Source organism: Aspergillus lentulus, assembly GCF_001445615.1.
Source record: "Aspergillus lentulus DNA, contig: Alt08, strain: IFM 54703, whole genome shotgun sequence".
In the NCBI taxonomy this organism is placed as follows: Eukaryota; Fungi; Ascomycota; class Eurotiomycetes; order Eurotiales; family Aspergillaceae; genus Aspergillus; species Aspergillus lentulus.
This window is the reverse complement of record NW_028322118.1, coordinates 4974748-4996816: the sequence shown is the minus strand read 5'-3', so window position 1 is coordinate 4996816 and position 22069 is coordinate 4974748. Positions and strand designations below refer to the sequence as shown.

General features: G+C 51.2%; 10 protein-coding genes across 10 annotated transcripts; 7 read left to right on the top strand and 3 right to left on the bottom strand.

Moving 5' to 3' along the window:
- Window positions 1-380: 380 nt before the first annotated feature.
- Window positions 381-1443, top strand: ALT_4834 (uncharacterized protein; the record flags this gene model as incomplete). The annotated part of the gene is made up of 3 exons (XM_089599810.1): window positions 381-449; window positions 505-748; window positions 815-1443. 3 exons carry the CDS (start codon window positions 381-383, stop codon window positions 1441-1443), a joined length of 942 nt encoding a protein of 313 aa, XP_089456148.1.
- Window positions 1444-1704: 261 nt separating this feature from the next.
- Window positions 1705-2583, bottom strand: ALT_4833 (oxygenase MpaB family protein; the record flags this gene model as incomplete). Its single annotated transcript, XM_033556958.2, has 1 exon — window positions 1705-2583. The coding sequence occupies one exon, from the start codon at window positions 2581-2583 to the stop codon at window positions 1705-1707; it is 879 nt and encodes a 292-aa protein (XP_033412849.2).
- Window positions 2584-3296: 713 nt separating this feature from the next.
- Window positions 3297-4349, bottom strand: ALT_4832 (phenylacetaldoxime dehydratase family protein; the record flags this gene model as incomplete). Its single annotated transcript, XM_033556957.2, has 1 exon — window positions 3297-4349. The coding sequence occupies one exon, from the start codon at window positions 4347-4349 to the stop codon at window positions 3297-3299; it is 1053 nt and encodes a 350-aa protein (XP_033412848.2).
- Window positions 4350-4819: 470 nt separating this feature from the next.
- Window positions 4820-5918, bottom strand: ALT_4831 (sodium:calcium antiporter; the record flags this gene model as incomplete). The annotated part of the gene is made up of 2 exons (XM_089599809.1): window positions 4820-5698; window positions 5790-5918. 2 exons carry the CDS (start codon window positions 5916-5918, stop codon window positions 4820-4822), a joined length of 1008 nt encoding a protein of 335 aa, XP_089456147.1.
- A 1014-nt stretch (window positions 5919-6932) lies between these two features.
- Window positions 6933-9753, top strand: ALT_4830 (uncharacterized protein; the record flags this gene model as incomplete). The annotated part of the gene is made up of 7 exons (XM_089599808.1): window positions 6933-7125; window positions 7171-8202; window positions 8240-8308; window positions 8359-8910; window positions 8958-9232; window positions 9285-9448; window positions 9498-9753. The coding sequence occupies 7 exons, from the start codon at window positions 6933-6935 to the stop codon at window positions 9751-9753; spliced, it is 2541 nt and encodes an 846-aa protein (XP_089456146.1).
- Window positions 9754-10775: 1022 nt separating this feature from the next.
- On the top strand, window positions 10776-12518 carry ALT_4829 (putative amino acid transporter; the record flags this gene model as incomplete). Its single annotated transcript, XM_033556953.2, has 1 exon — window positions 10776-12518. One exon carries the CDS (start codon window positions 10776-10778, stop codon window positions 12516-12518), a length of 1743 nt encoding a protein of 580 aa, XP_033412844.2.
- A 388-nt stretch (window positions 12519-12906) lies between these two features.
- Window positions 12907-14038, top strand: ALT_4828 (sterol desaturase family protein; the record flags this gene model as incomplete). The annotated part of the gene is made up of 3 exons (XM_033556952.2): window positions 12907-13130; window positions 13192-13697; window positions 13761-14038. 3 exons carry the CDS (start codon window positions 12907-12909, stop codon window positions 14036-14038), a joined length of 1008 nt encoding a protein of 335 aa, XP_033412843.2.
- Window positions 14039-14423: 385 nt separating this feature from the next.
- ALT_4827 (M20 family metallo-hydrolase) lies at window positions 14424-16184 on the top strand (the record flags this gene model as incomplete). Its single annotated transcript, XM_089599807.1, has 4 exons — window positions 14424-14581; window positions 14632-14949; window positions 15002-15820; window positions 16001-16184. 4 exons carry the CDS (start codon window positions 14424-14426, stop codon window positions 16182-16184), a joined length of 1479 nt encoding a protein of 492 aa, XP_089456145.1.
- A 472-nt stretch (window positions 16185-16656) lies between these two features.
- Window positions 16657-18918, top strand: ALT_4826 (putative diaminopropionate ammonia-lyase; the record flags this gene model as incomplete). Its single annotated transcript, XM_033556950.2, has 1 exon — window positions 16657-18918. The coding sequence occupies one exon, from the start codon at window positions 16657-16659 to the stop codon at window positions 18916-18918; it is 2262 nt and encodes a 753-aa protein (XP_033412841.2).
- A 1127-nt stretch (window positions 18919-20045) lies between these two features.
- ALT_4825 (homeobox domain-containing protein) lies at window positions 20046-21902 on the top strand (the record flags this gene model as incomplete). The annotated part of the gene is made up of 2 exons (XM_033556949.2): window positions 20046-20666; window positions 20715-21902. 2 exons carry the CDS (start codon window positions 20046-20048, stop codon window positions 21900-21902), a joined length of 1809 nt encoding a protein of 602 aa, XP_033412840.2.
- Window positions 21903-22069: the final 167 nt, after the last annotated feature.

The following is a 22069-nucleotide window of genomic DNA, read 5'->3' as shown; positions in this document are numbered from 1 at the left end:
CATAAGCAAGATTGGAAGGCCATGCGATGTGAATTCCCCTTGTGGATGGTCCTGCTGTTTGTGTGGTTGCTACCTAATGTGTAAACCCTCAGTGTGACCCATATATAAAAGTTGTCCCCTATCGACGCTAACCCTGCCCTTAGCAGCCTGACTGTGGTATTATATAATGTCTTACTACTTTAGCACTTAAGTCGTCCCATCCGTCGTCGTCGTGTCGCAAGTGCCAGACTAGACAAGATTGTACCACGCGTCTGACTTCAGCCACTGTTTCAATATGACTCACTTCAAGTCACCCTGCTGTGCCCTTATCTTTTGTATAGAGTAGTTCCGTTCCCAGTATTGGCATGTTATGCCTGCATTATCTTACAAATTGTCATGAAATGTCCACGCTTCCGATATCCGAGGACAATCCATTCCAGGCTTTGATAACTGAGACAAATAATGATGCGGTGAGTAATATTCAAAGGTTTCTGGTGAGAATCCAATGTTAAGCCTCTCTATCAGGCTCAGTTGCAGTCCCGCTACGAGAATCACCGAGTCAATCGAAATGCACAGCAAGCTGCGAAGATCCTGGCACCAGACTTCGCAGGCTGGGATCTTGACGACATTTTAACGCGCCTTGACGGTCCTGCAAAGGAAGAAGGATTTGTTGACCCGCGCAACTGCCTGGTCATTTGGGCCCGGCCACCTTCTCCAATTCGCGATCTTATAAAGTTCGTGCAAAGCGAACTCAGAAGCGTTGCTCCGAGTAAGTTCTTACACGTACAACCCTTTCTCGCGCCCAGGAGGCAAGGCGCTCACCATGTCCCGACAGCGCTCTGGTTCATGCCCACCGAGAATCTACATACGACAGTACTGGAAATCGCCCATTCTTTGACCGAAGAGCAGATTGAGAGTCTCGTAAATACTCTGCAGTCATCACAGAACATACCCAGTGCAGATATTGCAGGTTACGCGTTTGCTCATCGAACGCGCCTTGTGAAGCCTATGGTGGGCTTTGATTCAGCAGCCATGGCACTGACCTTTGTTCCAGCCGCTGGAGAAACTTCAGATGCGCAACGCAATATTGAAGACGAGACCTACACTTATCATCATCTTCGTCGTGATATATTTGACATGGTTCGGGCGGCTGGTATCCCGGTTGCGTCGCGGTACATTGTTCCCTCAGCCCATCTCACCATTGCTCGGTTCATCACTCAGGACGGCTTCATCGGACAAGATGTAGCGGGAGAGGGACATGTTGACCCTTCCAAGGTCAAAGAACTGATTGATAAGATTGACGAAATCAACCAGAAGCTGCAGGACGAATATTGGCCGAGTGAGAGTGGAACAATCAAGGCCGGCGGGGAGTGGCTGGTTGGCCAAGAACAGGGCTTGGTCATTCGCAGGGGTCGTCTGTGGTATGGTGGTGGCGATGATGTACAGCTTGGAAAGGGCTATTGAGCCTGAACTAGTATTGATACCTTTCTGAGGATTGTCATAAAGACAGTCCTGGATGGAATGGACCGACTATACTTCTGTCTCCGTTCTGAGACATAGAGGTTACTACAGGAGTTTTATGAAAACCAATTCAATGAAGGCGGTATAAAGAGGGACAGGTCTATCGTTGAGATAATAATCGAATTGCGGCCTCTTACTATGGCCTATCTGATAACTGGAAAGGCATCATTCAATACTCCTTGTATTCTCCAACCCCATACTTGCTTATACTCCCGCCCAGTGTCCAGTCTGTTTGATCCTGTCCACTGCCTTCCTGAGATCTTCCATGTATTGCCTATGTAATATCTGTCGCAGGTGTTGCGGTATACTAGGGTATGCAATGCGCATGACACCAACAGTAGCCTGAAACTGGATCAGACTCAACACAGTCGGTTGCAGATCGTACTCCTTGGCCAGTCGTTCTGGGAGGAAATGGATTGTCAAAAGTCGCGACAACGGGGCCATGACTCTCATCCACATGGGGAGATGGACCGGATAGAGGAGATCGCGACTCAATTTCCGTGCCATATCGGTGACCTCCAATGTCTCGATGTTGTGGTTCCAGTATTCCCAAAACTTGTCAAGAGTGGCCGGCCACATCTCGGGAGGCATCCGCAGGGAAGTGCCAAATACCGCAGATTCTCGGTAAAGCGCTTCCATCTTGTCTCGGGGCAACTCCCCAAAGAAGGTTTCGTGGACGACTACAATAGCGACGAAGAGGGTAGCAGCGGTCCATTTGTGCAACTCCGGGTCATTTGCATCATAGTCCTCTGCCTTGACTCGGGCATGATAGCGGTGGATGATGGAGAAGATTGCTGCCTTGTCTTGCTCAGTGCCAAAGACGGCTGCATTAATGAAACGGGCGGTATTCTGTAGACGGTTGGGAATGCGAGTGGCGAAGCTGGAGTGTTTGTAGCTGCCCTTGGCCAGGGCAGGATGGGCAAACTGACAAAGGATAGCGAACTGGCCTCCGAGGAGATAGATATCTTCCGTCAGGAACGTCCTGAGCTTTGTGGGGTTCGCAATGGTGTCGTAGATGGGTAGAGACTCGTACGACTTCGCTGCCTGTGTGAGCTGAGCAGTTTCCTCCTGGACAAAAGCCATGACTTCGTATCAGGAAATGTGCCTGACTCGGTAGTGGCTCAACGACACGATGTTGCTGTGTGTTATTTTCTAGGGCATGGAAGAGAAGGCCGGACCGAGGAACGGAATCCGGGAAATGTATAGGGAGGTACAATGCATCTGATAATACACAGGAGATTCGATCAGCACCGGAAAAAAGGCCAGGTATGCCATTCTGGAGTTTGCCAATTATATCTCAATCAATCCCGGCTTGCCTCGTCTTTGATTTAGTGCTCGATCTGATGAAGCGGGGTTGCGCATGTGAAAAAGCATATGAAGACTACGGAGGCGTGTCAGACGCAGAGGTCAGAAGGCCTGAGAAAAGCAGAAGAACCTCACCAGCAAATCGTAATTTAGCATCGACTGATGGAAGAGGAGAGCTTTAAATAAATTGGCTCGAGGAAGACCCTTGCTGCATCGAGGACGCCAGGATTTGCCACCTGGATGAAAGGCCATTTGGCATGCATGTTCCAGCCTTCATTGCGAGCCTCTATCAACCTGTCATATGTGTTTATATTTTGACATTAAGGGTGCTAGAGGTACATGCACCTGTGAGGGCTACCGTATAGGGGACAGAGTCATGATAATCCATATGATAGGGAATGACCTGGCGCTCTCTCAACGCAAACGTCCATACAGCGGCGCCAGTCTGATAACAGATTTGATGTAGACCTCTATAGTAAGGCACGTTTGTCTTAGCCAACCCGTGCTTGCAGATGGGACATCCCCTGCATAACACCTGTTCTTCCCATGCAGTTGACGTACTCAAAATGTGCCTCACCATGCTTCAGCACTGAAACTTCGTGCCAGGTGCGGAACTTGCGCTGGTCTCCGAACTTCTTTGCATGCTTTATGGCTCCAGTATAGATGGCCAAGTGGGAGGGATGCGACTTGGCCCACAGTTCGAGGTCTGCAAGGTTACGAAAGAATCCAGCCACACAAGACTCTTTAGTCTCACACGTCTTCTCCAGTGCCCGAGCAGTGGGTGGACGATTGTAGAGATACCGTAGCCCCATAGCGCCACTCTTCCGGGGATTATCCCATAGATACAGCAGTCCAGCACGCAGGGTAGGTTCCAGTGTCTCCTCGTATGCTTTGGCTTCGTCTTCTGGGCAGTTGGCCCAGAATTGTCCCGAGCGGATGTGGACGAGGTTGTCCGGATTCGTGCCTACTACGTGGTAACTTTGAATCTCGCGCTGTGACGTAGTCCCCGGTGCCACATGCGTCTTTTCAGGCTCCTCGTTCTCGGCGAACTGATCTGTGGCTGAGGCTGGGATGCGATCGCGGGCAGCCCCCCAATATGCAGTCAATGTATGTTCTATAGTCGACACTCCGGGCAAGCGCGCCAGTCCCGGTAGATAGTCAAGACCTGAATAGTTGGTCTCGACACGCGACAGGTGGCTGGTGAATCGCTCACACCACAAGCCAACAGACTCTCGATGAGGAGGACTCAATTGCTGATGGATATCCACAAGGCTCAAGCGTCGTATACTGTCCTCATACTTGCTCGCTTCATTCCAGTAACACACCCAAACTGCCGAGTGGGGCACATCATCTCCGTCAACGACCTGAAATTGTTCGGTCGACGCAGGTGCGCTGGATGCATCCTCGACCATCCATCGCTGGATGCTCTCGGCCGCCGCGTTTACGCTCTCAGCCAGTAACCCTTCATCGGTTTGGGCCCCACGTCGTTGCACCCCAATATATGCGGTGAAGACGCAGTCCATATCATCTGAAAATTGAGCCATCCATCTCGGAACGGGCGGTCGATGCCCTTTGGGCTGCCGAAGTGGAAAGACTCGTCTTGTGCAGCTCATCGCGATGTGCGGATATAAAGTTGTGCCGTGTTGTTTCTTCAAAGATGGTGGCAAACGCACAGGAACAGGGACATTCGTGTCAGAGAAGAAGATGGCTTGCCTCGGATAGCATCGTATAACCCCGCTTTGATCGGATGTCCCTGTATCAAGCTTACGTGCAACTAATCCCTACTTATAGTAATTGGTCATAGTACGATCGCATCATTTTATGCATGTTGCTTGTATTAATCGATCCTGGATTTGTGATGTTTCTAGTCTATTCAGGTCCTACATTTCCAACCGCATTTAACAATCAGAGTCTAAGCACGGCCTTGATTAAGAAAGAAAAAAGAGATGCAACTATGGATGCGGAGGGTTTTCAATTCCACAACAGTTGTGGCTCCTTCAATAACCAGGGGACATCATCTCCTGTACACTGTAAACTCCAGCGCTAAAAATGCCAGATACGCAGCAAGGAATATTACACCGGCTATCCTCCCCAGGCCCAGGATAACCACCAAGAAAAAGCCCAAGGACGACACCCAGACACAGATCAGATCGAACAGGACAAACGTGTCTGGTTGATTCCTTGTATCACCGGCGAGTGCCACCACGCCAGCACAGAGCGTCAAGAGGAAGATATTGCTTCCTGCAGTAGTGGCTGCCATAATGTTGACATGTCCGCGAGACCCGCTGAGGACTGCAATCAGTTTCTCAGGCAAGGTGGTGGCGAACGCAACAACGGTCAGACCAAAGACAGTTCCGGAGAGGTGCAAGGAATCGGCAATGCTCACGGCACTGTGCGATAGAAGATATCCAGATAGTGATAGCGCGACGAGGCCGAAGAATAGCTGGGCGACGTGGTACAGAAGGCTCCTAGTCGACCGTTCTGGGACCTGGCCTAACTGGGACTCAATCAAGGGAGTCGCTTCAGTCACGGAATCCACCACACCATCGGTCGATCCGGCGTCGCTGTCGCTGTCCGCGAGCTCAGGTGCTGTTGCAACTCCTTTATAGATGGCATAGAGGATTGAGAGAACATAAATGCCAAACAAAGCGATCAGAAAGCCCCCAACAATTTTATTCAACTGGTTGAAGAACGCCAGCACCACGAATAGCGTCGTAACTGCGAGGAGCACTGCAGCATATATTTTGGCACTCCGGTCAAAATCAATTCGAGTCGGATGGAACAGTAGACCCAGTGAGAACGCGCCCAGGATGTTGGAGATGCTCGAGCCCATGAGGTTGCCCAAGGCCAGGGGTGTGCGATGTTGCAGAATGGCAGCAACCACCACGGCGAGCTAATCGAATGGTCAGTTTGCATAAGAGAGCAGAAATACAAATTTGACTTGCTTCTTCATACTCCGCCCCTGCCGTCAGCAGCGCAATAACTGTCTGTGAAACCCCCAAGGAACGGCCGACGATGACGGTGTGATCAATGAACGTGTCGGCGCCATAATCAAGGACAAAGACCCCGGCGATGAAAACGCCTATATTGAAAATGAGGCTGTCCAAATCCATTTGACTATATCTTGACTAGCATCTTTTTCCTATTTTCGGTTGAGAGAGAGTAAGGATGGAAAACTGCCCGAAATAGGAGGCCATTAAGGTTTTCCGTGTGGCGGGGCATGTATCCGCGAGTGATGCTACTCCTGATATGGTCACCAACTCATCATCCTTTTTCCAGATCATCACGATCAGTCAAGCAAAGAAAGAAAGGTTGCATCGGCTGATCCACAACAACTAGTAAACTCGATATCCAGATCGGCATTGGCTTGTGCATACCGCAGGGAAATGGCAGAATGCGGGGTTGGTCGCATCTGTGCAACCGCAATAGCCCTTCATATCCCTGTCAGATCGTATCTGCAGGTGAAGCATCAGACATGGATGCAGCTAGGACGGTCTGGCCAGTGGATTCCGGAAGATGGCCGATTGCACAACTATAACACCTCAATGCCTCCCGTAGGATCCAGTCGTTTATCGACCAAGACTTATGCCATCCATCACACACAAATCAAACCTGAGGGCGGATTCAGATATACGAGGGCCAAGATATACAGAGCATTGTGCGATGGCGCTGAATTTGCAGCAATGCTACGGTGCCCTGGGCTTACTGTCAGCACTCGTATTCTGCCGTGCCCAGGGAGTCTAAATATGTGATACTGTGCTCTCTGCATTTTGTGAACTACAAGCGAGCCCTCTATACATTGCAAATTGACCTCGCTGAAGATATTGGTCAATAAACGCCGTACTGGGCATCTCGCGACAATGGCAGGTATTGGCTGGCAGATACAACTTCTTAAAGACTCGGCACGGCAGAGTTCGTATATGCATGGCCTCAGAGTCTGGATGCAGAGCGGAGTTGCTTCCTCAAGAAGCATAATGCCAGCCTTGAGTATCATTGTAAAGAATCCCTCGCCTCTACCGCATCGTAGAAGTGGAGGGATAACTGTATATAAAGCCTCTTGTTCCTCTGCCTGAAAACACAAGACAAACAGCAGATCAACTCGAATTCGATTGCCTATTCCAGCAAAGATGAGGCAATCCCTTCTACTATTTGCCTTATCATGGCTTCTCAGCGCTGTCATTGCTGTTGAAAACAACTTGATTGACCTGCAGCCTCTTCCCCGACATGTTTGGGACAAGGATGCTTTGCGCAAGAGAGATGATCCCGCCGGAAGTGTGGCACTACAGGACCATGAGCAGTTCATGTGGACTTCTGGCAATGGTATTTCTTAAATCAGCTTTCTGAACTGCGGGCTGACCTTGATAGAACCAAACAGCAAAGTCACTGCAGTCAGCATGGTTGTTTGGTCCAGACAGGATGAACGCATCCTGGACATGGACAAGATTTCCTTTGCCCTGGACTCGGTCAGCTGCACCGATGGGATGACCCTCAAGTTCAAAAACAAGCTCTTCTATCTTGCTGCCAAGTTCGCATGGCAGTGGGTGAATTACAACGACATGCGCAGTTTCGTAATGGTCTCCAGCTGGGAGGGATGCGGTACTCCCCGCGACCGAGACCCCTGGGTGGTCAGCAACGCTGTCTTTGACGACAAGGCCTCAACCGCCAAGCTCGCAGCGACCAAGAGTACTTGGCAGAAGGTATCCAACACGACTGTGCTCGACTTTGGAGATATCGTCCTCGGCCATCAGGGCACTAAGGACAAGCGGTTCCTAGATGTAAGCTTGAACAAGGCCTTTACCCTGGATCTCAGCTCCTCGTTTCCCACTGAGATTGTCAACTGGACCATGAACACCCCGTTCGTGGATGCTAGTCTCGCCATCAACTGTGTCAACTGCGGCACCACAGGCACTCTCGCGTTCGCCGGCCATGTCGAAGCGAGCCTGTTCGGTGGGCTGGAGAAGTTTGAACTATCGGCTACACCTCGTAACATCGCTGCGAATCTGGATCTGAGCTTGGAGTTCAAAGGTGAGGTTGACTTCGATGGCCTCCCCGCTCCAGGTAAGGAGTGGACCCTAGTGGAGCTGCCGTTGCCCAGTGGCTGGCGGGTTCCAGGGGTGTTGACATTCGGACCCAATGTGAAGATCAATGCTGGTTACAGTATTGAATACATTGGAGGTGAGGCATCTGTCACCACAGGAATCTCAGCCAGAGTGCCCGATAGCTCGGTGGCCAAGGTAGATTTGGCCAGCAAGAACCCGGTGACTATCTCGGGATGGATTCCAGAAATCCAAACCAAGCCACTCGAGATCGAGGCGCAAATCCATGCGAGAGCAAAGCTCTACACGGAAGTTGCGGTGGCGGCCAGCATTGAGGTCTTCGGTATCCAGTCCCCCTTATGTAAGATTAAAGCATGTGCAGCTGACGGATGTTGCAGACAATGGACTGAACGTCGAAGTGGGCATCAAAGTTCCTGATATTACAGTGACTGCGGCCGCGGGATACAGTGAGCTTCTATCTAGCCCGGATCTCTTCGAATACTGACTCTGTCCTCAGATGTAGCCGGCTTCTGCGCGAATGACCCCAACAAACCGTACGGAGTCAAGCTGGATGCTACGCTGGGTGCCAGTCTGGGGCTGCAGGGCTACACAGAGGTGAAAGGGGAACGGGACGTGTTCCTGGACGTGACTCTGTACGAGACACCGACGCTGTACACGTTCCCCCAGCTCTGTCTGGCTGCCGGAGAAGAGTCTCCTGGAACCTGCATTCCTCAGTCAGACCCTCTGGATCCCGACGATGGGGTCGCTCCGGGCGTGCTTCGGAGAGATACCACAAGCTCAGTCGCGCTCTCTAGACGGGATGCCGACAGCGCCTTTTACCAGGGTCGGGACCCATATTACCTCGCCTGCGACGAGGGCCGCACGAAACAGATCTGGGTGCAAAAGTATCAGCGCCCCTCACGGCTGAGGAACAATGCTGCCGTTCCGATCATTCAACCAGGAATGTCGTGCAGTAATAGCCCGCAGAATCAATGCCCCGCTAGCACCTGGAATATCAAGGAGGTTCCCAAGGACGATCGGGCTGGCGTGACAAGACAAGGATGGGCCTGTAAGTGCCTTGACCTGGTGCGCACGGAGACAAACTGACGAAAGTAGCGGAACATATCTATGAGGGCAACTGGGTCCGTGACTTTATCGACTATCTGGTGAAGAATTATTATCCAGCGACGATCGAGGATCCCACCGTCCAGGACAGCACCAAATGCAAGGGAGCGATGAACAGTTTTGGCATCCAACGCGATATCAGCACGCCCAATCCTACCGTCGCGTTCAACTACTCGGAGGCGTTGATGCAGAATCTGGGTACCGTCCACACGGCGTCTACACTTATGGCGATTTTCCCCAACAGACAAAATGGCATGAAATATTCTGTGAGCTCCACGGATGTCGTCTGGAAAAGCCCTAATGACTGACTCCCGGCAGATGTTTGCTGGTAATGATATCGATGCCAAATTCAAGACGCCCAACAAGAATACCAACCAGCGAGTGTGCACTCTCGGACGCATCGTCACCATCTGTCAGTATATGAATTATGAGGAGATTCGGACTCGCATGAAGGCCACCATCGCGGCCATAGACGGTCTTCTGTCAGTCTTCTCTCAATCTTCTTTGGTAACCATGTTAACCGTTTAGCAGAGACAAAATGCAACAGGATGTCAACATCTACCTCCCAAGTCCCCTTAAGAATGAAACACTCAAGACGGCCCACGCCAAGTTCTTTGAGGAGAAGTACCGGGGGGGATTCCGCAATGCTCGGGACAGAATCCAAGACTATGCGAGCTGGCTCCAAGGTCAAGCAGGATTCGGAGATCTCGACCAAGCCACGAAGGATGAAGTGGCCAAGCTTGCGAGCAATCCCGAGGCTCATTGCAAGGAAATATGGCCGTTGTAAGAATCAGTTTGCCCAGTCTTTGGAGAATATTTTGATATGCTATATATTTGTGTTCAAATTTGTTTGTTGCGCCACAAGTTCAATTCAACTATATATGTCCCGAGAGGCGCCACAAATGTCCCAAAACGAGTGATACATAGGAACGATCGCAACCCCTTGTCACTTCTTCAATGAATGCCTGGATGGGTATCTCAGCGGTGACTGGTTTAGGACCCTTTTCGATTCTTTCCACCAATGTAGCGAGTCGAATCAAGGCCAGTTATCGAAGAGACTCGTAGCAAAAAGTCGGAGAGCTCCGGGTTGTTGTTTCTGATGGGGGTTAGACACGGCCACTGCTACACTTGGAAGCATACACACGGCTGATCCCCTAATTTCTCCCATCTGGCAGGTCCATCTCCCTCCTGGTGCGGATCCTGATCCACGAGGAACTGGGACGGACCCCGGCTTGAAGACTGGGGAGCCTCGTCACTCTCGCGTTGCTTGCCGTTTCCAGACATGTTCCGTTAAGACAATCACATAGATGCTCATTAAAAACGTCCACAAGCAGAACGGTACCATAATACCCTCTGGTATGTGGACAAGTCTGGAAAAGGAGCATCATCGGACCGATGACTTCACCATTCACCAGTTCCCCTCAGAATTGCCTATTCGGGACATCCCCACATTTATGCTCGAAATGTGCCACTTGTGCTATGCAGCTGAGTCAGCAGGAGTGGCGCAGAACCATCGAGATCCCTGTGGATCTTTTCTCCATTCACTCTCCCTCTCTACCTAATAATGTCTTCTCCTCTCCGCCTCAAACAAGGCATAACCAGATCCATCAAGTTGCTGCCCAGTGTCGAATGGAATGACTTCACTCTGGCACGTTGCATCTCCATTTCGTCAACATCAACATCAACATCAAGTCTGCACAATGAGGCTCTTTGTCTTGTAGCTCGAAATTCAGGATATTTTCTAATTCTTTTCTCAATCGCACCTGATCTTAATTGAACAGCAATATTCCATTCTCTTTCCCGCTAACAATGGCAGACCGTCCCCCTTCGTTGCCCCCCGTCCGAGATGACCAGCGAGAGGCCGAGATTCTATCACAACATCTTCATCCCCAATTCACCGGCTCCCTTCCTGAAGAATCTCCCCTTCAGACCCGTGCTGCAGCTGAAGCATCCTCCAGTTCAGACAATCCTGAACAACAGTCATCACTGAAGCTCCTGGGTGGTGACATCCATCGCGATCTCTACCGGCTCGAGGCCAAGGCCAAACAAGCTCTGCAAGAAAGACGAGCCGCCAGCTTTTCTTATCCTGTCCGACCTCCCGATGATGCGATAGAAGAAGGCGTGGCTGCCATGGAACCTGGCAGCTTTCGGCGGCACTTTGTACAACAGAAAAAGGGCTGGGCCAGCGATGCACTGGTCGCCCGCTCGTTCCTCGATTTCCTCGACCTGTATGGTAGTTTCGCCGGCGAGGATTTAGCGGAGACAGAGGATGAGTCTGCGATTGCAACGGAAGATCTCGAGCATGAGCCCGAGCGAAGGCCTCTGCTAGGTCGGCGGAGAACAACTCGAGCACCTCGTCCTGGGGACGCGTCTCGGGTCAAGACTTTTTTCACACTACTGAAAGCGTTCATTGGGACGGGAATTATCTTCCTGCCCAAGGCCTTTCGCAACGGTGGCATTCTCTTCTCATCGGTCGCGCTGGTCACGGTCGCGGCGGTCACGAGTCTCTGCTTCCATCTTCTGCTGGAGTGTCGGAAAGGACATGGGGGCGGTTATGGTGATATCGGTGAGCGTATAGCAGGGCCTCGGTTCCGATCACTCATTCTGGGGTCCATCACCATTTCCCAACTTGGCTTTGTCTGCACAGGTATCATCTTCACTGCGGACAATGTTCGGGCGGTCTTGTCAGCAGTCGCTGAAAATAGCGACAAAGTTCTGTCCACCAACATCCTCATCGCACTCCAATTAGCTGTTCTTGTGCCGCTGGCATTCATCCGAAACATCTCCAAACTGGGACCAGCGGCGCTCCTCGCGGACATTTTCATCCTCATGGGTCTTGCGTACATTTATTACTACGATATTGCGACCATTGCGTCCCGACATGGGTTGCACTCGTCGGTTGAACTGTTCAATCCCAAGTCGTTTACCTTGACCATCGGTTCCTGCATCTTCACTTTCGAAGGCATCGGTCTCATCCTCCCCATCCAATCGTCCATGAAACACCCGGAGAGATTCGACGGGCTCCTCTATACTGTCATGATCATCATCACCGTGCTCTTCACCGCGGTCGGCGCTCTTTCCTACGGCGCCTTTGGTTCCGACACGAAGATCGAAGTCATCAACAATCTTCCCCAGGGAGACAAGTTTGTGAACGCTATGCAGTTCCTCTACTCGATGGCGATCCTGATCGGTGTTCCGGTACAGCTGTTCCCCGCCGTTCGGATCATGGAGGGCAAACTGTTCGGTCAGGTGTCGGGCAAGCGAGACCCTTGGATCAAGTGGAAAAAGAACGTCTTCCGATCGTTGATCGTGTTGGCTTGCGCTGTGATGTCGGCCGTCGGTGCTGCTGATTTGGACAAGTTTGTCTCGTTGATCGGCTCGTTTGCTTGTGTTCCTCTGGTCTACATTTACCCGGCGTACTTGCACTGGAAGGGGGTTGCAGACTCTCCCTTGGCTAAATTCGGCGACCTTACAATGGTGGTGCTGGGTTTTGTCTTTATGATTTATACGACGTTGTCTACTGCTTCGGTATGGATTCAAGGGCATAAGTAAGTTATGCATTTGCTTAGGTAGCTGGACTTGAAATCTAAATGATACACTTTTTCCACTTGGATACTTTTCCAGTCACGAGGAGTTTGAACCATTGGTGACAATGGCCTCCCAGCCTGCTCTGGGCTTTTTGCGTACAGTAAAAATGATTCAATGCGTTCAAGCAAACAATTAAGGCACGAGGATAGGAACATGGACGCGTTCTTTTAAACCTTGGCCTGTCTCCAGTGAAGGCAGCAGTGGACTCACTAAGTCAGTATCATCCTACCTCGGAACCCGACTTACCGAGTGCGCCAAAGGCTGATCAGCTGTTATATCTCGAGGACTATTCCTGCGTCACAGTTTTTCAGTGTCAAGATTTTCCCTTTAGGCTTCGCCGAATACCAGCATAATGGACCTTGTCCTTGATATTCTCGATACCTTTGTCTTCGACAAGCTATATGCGTTTCTTCTACCAGCCAAATCATTTGACCTTTTGGACCAGGACTCGCTGCATGATTACAACCGCCATATCAGTCGATATGTCACCCTCATTCCATCTCAATACGCTATGCAGAGCACCTGGCCGCGAGACAATATCTTCCGACAGTTTCTGAGTCTTTTCATCACGATCTGGTTGGTCTTCAATGTCCCTTTTCAAACCAGCGGCGATAGCACCTGCTTATTGACTTCTTAGGGGCTTCGGACTTCTGCTCTACTTGACCACTGCCACCCTCTCCTTCGCCCTGGTCTTCGACAAACGTGCCATGCAACATCCCAAATTCCTTCGCCATCAGATACGGCTTGAAATCGGGCAGGCGTTGCGCGCAATGCCCGTGATGGCGGCCCTTACTGCCCCTCTCTTTCTTGCTGAAGTGCGAGGATACAGCAAGCTGTACGACTTTCCCACCGAAAGTCCCTTCCCCCTCTATACCTACCTCCAGTACCCGCTCTTCATTGCATTTACCGATTTTGCAATCTACTGGATTCATCGAGGACTGCATCATCCGGTCATCTACAAACGCCTGCACAAGCCGCATCACAAATGGATCATCTCCACCCCCTATGCCAGCTATGCCTTCCACCCAGTGGACGGCTGGAGTCAGAGTCTTCCGTACCATATCTACCCGTTTCTCTTTCCGCTGCAGAAGGCGGCGTATTTGGGTCTCTTTGTTTTTGTGACCATCTGGACGGTCATGATTCGTAAGTCTCCTGAGATCCAAATTTCTGAAGCAGTCAAATGTTTATGTTGACATGAATGCCCAGATGATGGAGAGTACGCTCTGGATTCACCTGTGATCAATGGATCCGCCTGCCACACTATCCACCACTATTATTTCAACTACAATTACGGACAATTCACCACGCTTTGGGACCGCATTGGAGGCAGCTATCGCAGGCCAAATCGGGAGCTGTTCAGCAGGCAAGAACGGCTCAAGCAGACGGAGATCCAGCGGCAAGTTGAGGAGATGGAGAGATTGGTAAAGGAGGTTGAAGGATCTGACGATCGGTGTTATGAGCAGGACACCAAGAAAACTTCTTGAGGTGATCTGTTGTTGTGTAGAGAGTGTTATGTAGCAAGATTGAGTGCCTGGTGTTGTCCATGAGATCCGCCGGACCCGTTGTAATGATGTTGGTGGAAGGCGCTCTTAAGATGTCCACAATTTCCACTCCTTGAATATATCTCCACCAGCGCCTTCTATCTACATACATGCCGTCCAAAGAGAAAGAAAAGCACAAATCTTCCCTGTAATTCACGAAGACGGCTTTTGAAAAGTTTGCCAGAAGGTGGATCTTCGGTTGTGTTCCGAAATCGTTCCACCACAGCTGTCCACAGAAGGCGTAGGGCAATAAAAGCGACGGCGAAACTAAACAACTGACTGGCCACGAATCAACTCATTCTTGTTTAGCAGGCGCAAAATAGCCAATATGCAGTCTTTCAGACGCGCTAACTACCATACATTAAGGCACACATCGCGGCGGCTGTCCACGGCATGCCAGGGATCAGGCCTCAAGATCAACGCCAACAGATTATGGGAAACGCTACATGAGACGTGCCAGTGGGGAGCTGCTCATCGTCATGGACAGTACGTGAACTGCCAGCTTCCAGTTGAAGAGTAGAACTCATCACAAATAGGAACCCGACCGACACTGGGATGGCTCGTCTCACGCTGGATGATAACGATGCCCGTGTGCGGCGATGGTTCGCCGCAGAAGTCGAAAAACTCGGATGTTCGCTGTCCATAGACCAGATGGGAAACATGTTTGCACGCCACAAAGGCAAGTTGCAGACATCTGCTCCCATGATCGCCATGGGAAGCCATCTTGATACCCAACCACGCGGCGGTCGCTATGATGGCATTCTGGGGGTGATGGCAGCGCTGGAAGTGCTACGAACAATGAAGGAGAACGGATTCCATACCAACTACGACGTTGGGATAGTCAATTGGACAAAGTGCGACCCTGCTCCCTCGTCCTCTTGTCGTACTTCTGCTAACTGATTGCAGTGAAGAAGGAGCTCGATTCCCCAAGTCAATGTGCTCCTCTGGCGTTTGGGCTGGCGCCATTCCCATCGAGAAAGCCTGGGATCTGCGTGATATACATGATTCAAGTGTCAGACTAAAATCCGAGCTCGAAAGACACGGATTTCTAGGCCAAATGGAGTGCTCACACTCTGCTTATCCCCTCGCGGCGCATTTTGAGCTGCATATCGAACAGGGCCCCATTCTACAAGAGACAGGACGATCCATTGGAGTCGTTCACGGCGCACAGGGATACAGGTGGTTTACTTTTACAGTCAAGGGACGCGACGCGCACACAGGCACGACACCCTTGAGTGCCCGGCAAGATCCCCTACTTGCAGCCTCGCGAATGATTGCCGCGTCGAATGACATCGCTCAGAAGCACGATGCTCTTGCTTCGACTGGAATTTTCAGGATTCCTTCTAACGCATCCACTAATACGATTGCATCCGAGGTTTCCTTCACCCTTGATATCCGACACCCCCAGGATAGCGTGGTACATGCAGTGCAAGAAGAATGTCTGCAGGCCTTCTCTGCCATTGCCGGCCAGGACGGAAAAGGAGTCACCTTTGACTGGACATTGGACACCGATTCCCCGGCTGTGAAGTTCGATCAGGGGTGCCTCGAGTCCATTCAGGCAGCGGCCAACCACCTCGTTGGGCCAGATCAGTGGATGAACATATCCAGCGGCGCTGGCCACGATAGCGTGTATACCAGCCATCACTGTCCGACTGCTATGATTTTTGTGCCCTGCCGTGATGGCGTCAGTCACCATCCGACGGAATACTGTAGTCCCGAGCACTGGTAAGTGGTTGTTCGTATTCTGTCATAGTCAGACACTAACTCTTATAGTGCATTGGGTGCTCAAACCCTGCTTGAGGCTGTGGTTCACTACGACCGGACAAAGGCGCAGAACGATTGAAATGATGAATTGAGTGAATTGAAGTGTTAGCAAAGAAGTAGACTTACATGTCTTATAATCAGCGCCGCGTGGGAGGAAGCCGAGAAGCAGATTCGCAGCGGAGGCGCCTCAACCGTCAGCATCAAGACCGCGAAACCCAGCAAGCGGAAGAAGGGCGAGACCGCGCGGGAGATCTACGATCAGGAGATCGAGTCGAAAAGACAGAAGATCATCAAGAAGGGAACCGAAGGGCGAAAGAAGGCATGAAGTAATCACCTGAACCTGAATCATTCCAGTCTTGCATGAAAGAACGGTGTTATGGTATTCTCTTGCGAAGAGGTTTTACGTTTCTGTATATATGCCTTGTATATCCAAAAAGTTTGAATAGAGGTTCGCATATCGCTTGTGTAAGCATATGTTGCCAATCATAGAGCCTGTAATTTTTATGCAACATAATCAGAAGTGTTCATATCCAGGATATCCAGAATGGCCGATAGTAATGACTGCGCCAGGGACACTTCATCCACCGTTTTTCATCTCAGTTAACCTTTTCTTCCTTTTGTGCCACTATTCCCCACTCTCAAGAATGTTCATAGAAGGCGCTGTCTGTAGTCGGAAGGCACAGAGACCCACTCATAAGACAGCTCAAAATATTTAATCTATATATACGTGCACGGCACTAATCATAGATATATGCGTATCCTGCCTAATTATTGCAACGGCCTTTTCCCCTGGCAAGATGTCGCGTCGCCCAATATACTTTAACCCTTCCGCGGCCGACGAGCGCTGCGATTTCTCGACCATCCAAGGCCTCAATCATTTCCACCACTCACTCCCTGGTTACCGTCAAACACCATTGGTTTCACTTCCTGAAATTGCAGCCGAGTTAGGGGCCAAGGCGGTTTTCGTCAAAGACGAGAGCAACCGCTTCGGACTGCCTTCCTTTAAGGTTTTGGGCGCATCATGGGGATGCTATCGCGCTGTGGTGCCGCATCTAGGGCTGACCCCGACTGTCGCTCTTGAGGATGTGAAGCAGAATCTCAAGAAAAGCCCAGTCACTCTCTTTGCAGCTACCGAAGGGAACCATGGACGAGCGGTCGCTTTTATGGCAAGACAGCTGGGGGTCACCGCGCGAATCTTCGTCCCTGCGTCGATGGACGAGGGGACGCGTAACCGGATTGCATCGGAAGGCGCTGACGTGGTCATCAGCAATGGCGACTACGATCAAGCAGTCCAAGAGGCATGGGTCGCATCACGGAACGACGGTGGACTACTGGTCCAGGACACTGCATTCGATGGATACGAGGAGGTCCCAGCATGGATTGTGGAGGGTTACTCGACAATGATGACGGAGATCGACGAACAGCTGAGCCAGCTTGGTCTGCAAAGCACTTTGACTGTTACGCCTGTGGGAGTCGGTAGCCTGGCGCACGCCGTAGTCAGACATTGCAAGTCTCGGGCGACCCCAATTGCTGTGGTGGCTGTTGAGCCGGACAGCGGACCGTGTCTAATCAACAGCCTCCAGGCCGGCAAGACGGTCACAGTCAAGTCTTCAGAAACGATCATGAACGGAATGAATTGTGGCACGGTGTCAGCCACGGCGTGGCCCGATCTGCAACGAGTAGTTGATGCTGCAGTCACGGTCTCATCGTATGAGAGTCACTGCGCGGTTCAGTATTTGGCATCTCATAACGTACGCGCCGGCCCTTGTGGCGGAGCATCTTTGGCTGCAATTCGGCGGTTGAAAGCATCAGGTCATGCCACATCACTGCTGCATAGGGACGCTGTGGTGGTACTCCTCTGCACTGAAGGTGCTCGTCCATACCCCCTTCCCCGCGACGTGGCAGTCGAGCATGCTGTGGGTTTGACGCAAACCCTGACGCAGATCAACTCATCTAATCCTACACTCTCTGTGGCTGACGGTGTAGGAGAGACCGAGATAGCCGACTATCTCGCTGCTTGGTTCGCTCATCGTGGGATAGAGTGCCATCGCGTCGAACCGGTTGCTGGTCGGCCATCCATCGTCGGGATATTGCGTGGGAGTGGCGGCGGACAGTCGTTGATGTTCAACGGTCATCTTGACACTGTCAGTTTGACTAGCTACGAGCACGACCCACTGTCCGGCCAGCTGGGTGAGAAGGAAGGCAAGCAAGTGATTTTCGGACGAGGTAGTCTGGACATGAAGGGTGGACTGGCCGCTGTTTTGGCAGCACTCGCAGCGATCAAAGCCAGTGGTCGCACCCTTCGTGGCGATGTCATTGTGGCAGCTGTATCCGATGAGGAAGATGTTTCCCAGGGCACTCGCGATGTTATTGCAGCAGGATGGCGCGCAGATGCTGCAGTGGTTCCTGAGCCCACCATGGGGGCAATCGCAATTGCGCATAAAGGGTTCGTGTGGGTGGAAGTGGACATTCTCGGTGTCGCCGCGCACGGCTCGGATCCTCAAGCGGGAGAAGACGCAATCCTTAACGCGAGTTGGTTCTTGCAATCTCTGGAGCAGTATCAGAAGCGACTGCCGATCGACGACACCCTGGGACAGGCCTCTCTACATTGTGGACTGATCAAGGGAGGTCAGGAACCTTCCTCGTATCCGGAGCGTTGCACTATCACCGTCGAGTTCCGGACGATACCCGTCCAATCCAACGAGTCTATCCTTGAGGACATGAATGCTTTGTTAAGCGACATTGCAAAAGAGAAACCTCGCTTCAGATATGCTCCACCGCGCGTCACTGTTTCGCGTCCTCCACAGAAGCTCCCTGCGGACCACCCTTTAGTCCAAAAGACTATGGCATGTGCCACTGAGGTCTTGGGAAACTGTCCTGAAGTGGTCAGCGTACCCTTCTGGTGCGACGCGGCTTTACTGAGTGAAGTCGGAGTCCCTGCAATCGTATATGGTCCATCAGGAGCCGGGCTGCACAGCAAGGAGGAATGGGTAGAGGTCGACAGTCTGCAAAGCATGAGCAGGGTTTTCGAAAGGTTGATCCAAGAATTCTGTGCTTGAAACTTGAAGTTTATGGATTATAGATATGTAGGAACTTTACATAGATGGACAATTGGAGGGAAAGATGAATGTGTCTTTCAACTTCATAGTGACTAGAACTTTTCCCGATCTGGACTACTATTCCAAGGACTATCCAGATGCCTATACAAGTACCTGAGGTCGCTAAACGTCCCTGTTTATTGGACAACGGAAATACATACGTAGCTGAGACCATGCGGTAGTCCTTCTCTGACACATTCAGATCGATATTGAAGATGTACCGGGAGTCAGAAGCAGGAGACAGATGTATGCTATTACCTACAGTACTTGCTGATGCTCATCCGTCGGCTTGATTCTGTTGCAAATAGAGGAGTATCACCTTGCCAGTCACTTCATGGTGTCTGGACGGTTACGGTGGCTGAGGGGCATGCCTCTACGCAGCGAACTTCGCAGTTCAGCCGGAAGAACCAGTTTTGACGCGCTTTTGGCATCTAGTCCGGGCCTTATGTCATGATCAGGTGTACGCAAGACGCGTATGGCCTTGCTCATCTTAGCCAGAGGCTCCTGGATATTCAGGGCGCCCTGGTGGAGACCATTCTCCAGGCACATCACAAGACCGTAAAGGACACCTGATCCTTCAGGAGCTTGCTGTATACGCTCAACTAAACAGTGTCAAGTTATTTGAGGGACCGGATTCCATCTGGCAGGAGCTTATTGTGGATGAAGAGTCTCGAAAGAACCAAGATGAGCCAGGCAATACTGAACATCGTTCAAGTGCAGCTTCTGGATTGGTCCAAGGGTCCACATAAATGTATTGGCGTGTTGACATAATAAATAACGGCAAGCGGTAGATATAGACTTAGGCACTTTACTTTTTACAGATAATGCTGGAGATATCCATAATAACACGTCATGTTCATGTTCTGTTCCGTCGTATTTTGAGGCAATTCCATGGACTTTGGCGGTAACACGTGATATGCCACGGAACTAACCACTTTGAGCTCGGCTGAACGGTCTGCGAATCACATGACTTTCATGAGTCTTATTCTTACATCTCACGAGAGGGGAATGTGTTTTCGTCGATATTATCGAGTCTTCATCTGCGCATAGTGGATATGACTTGATTACAGCCAATTCCAATAAGCATAATGGATCAGTCGAATTACCCGAGCTTCCCCTCATACCTCTCCTCACATCCCGCTCCTAATCCAGCGGAGAATGGCACATGGTATAATACCGATGACCCGGTTGATACCACTTTATTCGGCAACAACCTTCAACATGATTCAACGCTTGATGTGAGCCAGCTGAATGACATGTATTATCTGTCATCCGAGTCTGCCAATGATGAGTGGCTCAGCTGGTTCGATGCCAACGGTGTAGAGACGCCGGAACTGTTTCCGTCTCCTACGGGGCAGAACCCTGGAGTATTGCAAGCTGCCACTTCAACGACTGACGATATACGGTCGGAAATGCAAAATCAGACTTCTTCTATTCCCTCGCAAAGCATGTCAAATGTCACTCAGTGGCTGGATGGTGCCTACTGCCCTCCGCAGCCCTGCAGCTACTGCCGGAAACACCGGCTGCAGTGCCTCATCATCCGGACCACACCAGCGAATCCGAATCCAGTAACCTCTTGTTCCAGCTGTGTCGCTTTATTTCGGGAGTGCAGCCTGGCCCGTGGAGAAAAGCGCCAACCGTCACGGTTCGAGACGCTCTCTCCGGTGATGGGCCACCTGCATGGTGTCACCGAACTCGAGGAAGACGAGGTACGCGGTGACACATTCTATGATCGGACATTGCTAACAAGCATGTAGGGAGACCAAGTAGAAGCATCGGTGCCGGACACCAATTGTGCAGACACGCAAAAGGAGTCAAAACAGTTCGTCAGAAGAGGTGTCCGGATATTGAAGGAATGGTTTCGCGACCACCATGATTTCCCATATCCTTCTGAAGATGAGAAAGTACGCTTGGTTCGTGAGACAGGATTTTCCAGAAAACGCATGTCAACATGGTTTGCCAATGCACGACGCCGCCAAAAGGAGAGGTTTGAAACTCCTGTCGCCGCTCAAATCTGCCGATCTGGATCTCCAATGCCAGCCCGCCGGCTGACCCTTATGACGCCGATGCAGAGATGGCAAAATTCACCCCCGGAGGAGGAAGCAGTACCGGAGTCAGTCATCATGAATGCCATATCCTCTTGTGAGGTAGCACCTGCTTCAGAACGCGAAGCCGCCATGTTCGATTCATTCCTGAATCTCGACGAGACGTCGTCGCATCTCGGTTCTTCCGTCTCTAGCATTGGAAGTAGTCACTCAGAGAGCTCGACAAGCGTCTCCTCCGCATGGAGCCACCACTCCGCAGACAGTTCACTGCCGTTCCCGCTTCATCACCCACGTCCGCGGGCCCGGCGGAGAAGAACTAGGCCTAGAGGCCCAATGAACGAAGGACAATACCAATGTACTTTCTGCATGCAGTCCTTCAAGAAGAAGCACGACTGGCTCCGGCATGAGAAGAGCGTTCACCTCCAGCTCGACGCATGGATCTGCACTCCGGATGTCAACGAACTCCGGCCGGGCAACTTACCGTCGGAATGTCGATTCTGCGATCATAACACGCCATCTATCGATCACTGGAATGACCACGAATTTGAGGTATGTGCGCAGAAGCCTGTGGCAGATCGTTCTTTCAGTCGGAAGGACTATCTATGGCAGCATTTACGCAAGTTTCATGGATGTACCAAACTGCCTATTGAGAATCTGGATCAGTGGCGTAGTGCTGGGAGCGACGTCCGTAGTCGCTGTGGATTCTGCAGTGCGTCATTGCCCACCTGGACAGCACGAGGGGATCATCTCGCCGATCATTTCAAGCAAGGGTGCCGCATGCATCAGTGGGTTGGGGATTGGGGCTTGGATCCGCACATGTTAGGTGCCTTGCAGAACGCTACTTTACCGTCTGAACGGACCATGGAAGCTACCACAGAGTTCCCTCTGTCTGCTGGCTAAGTTCCTCGAGCGGTCTCAAATCACCTGTTCTTCATCGTACAAGGGCATACTATTATCCCGTTCATGCGCTTCTTGGGTTGATCTCGATGTCCTATTGATTACACTGTGGTAGGTGAAAGACCAGCGATAAGGATCTCACTTCATGAGATGGAACTCAACTGCGCCTA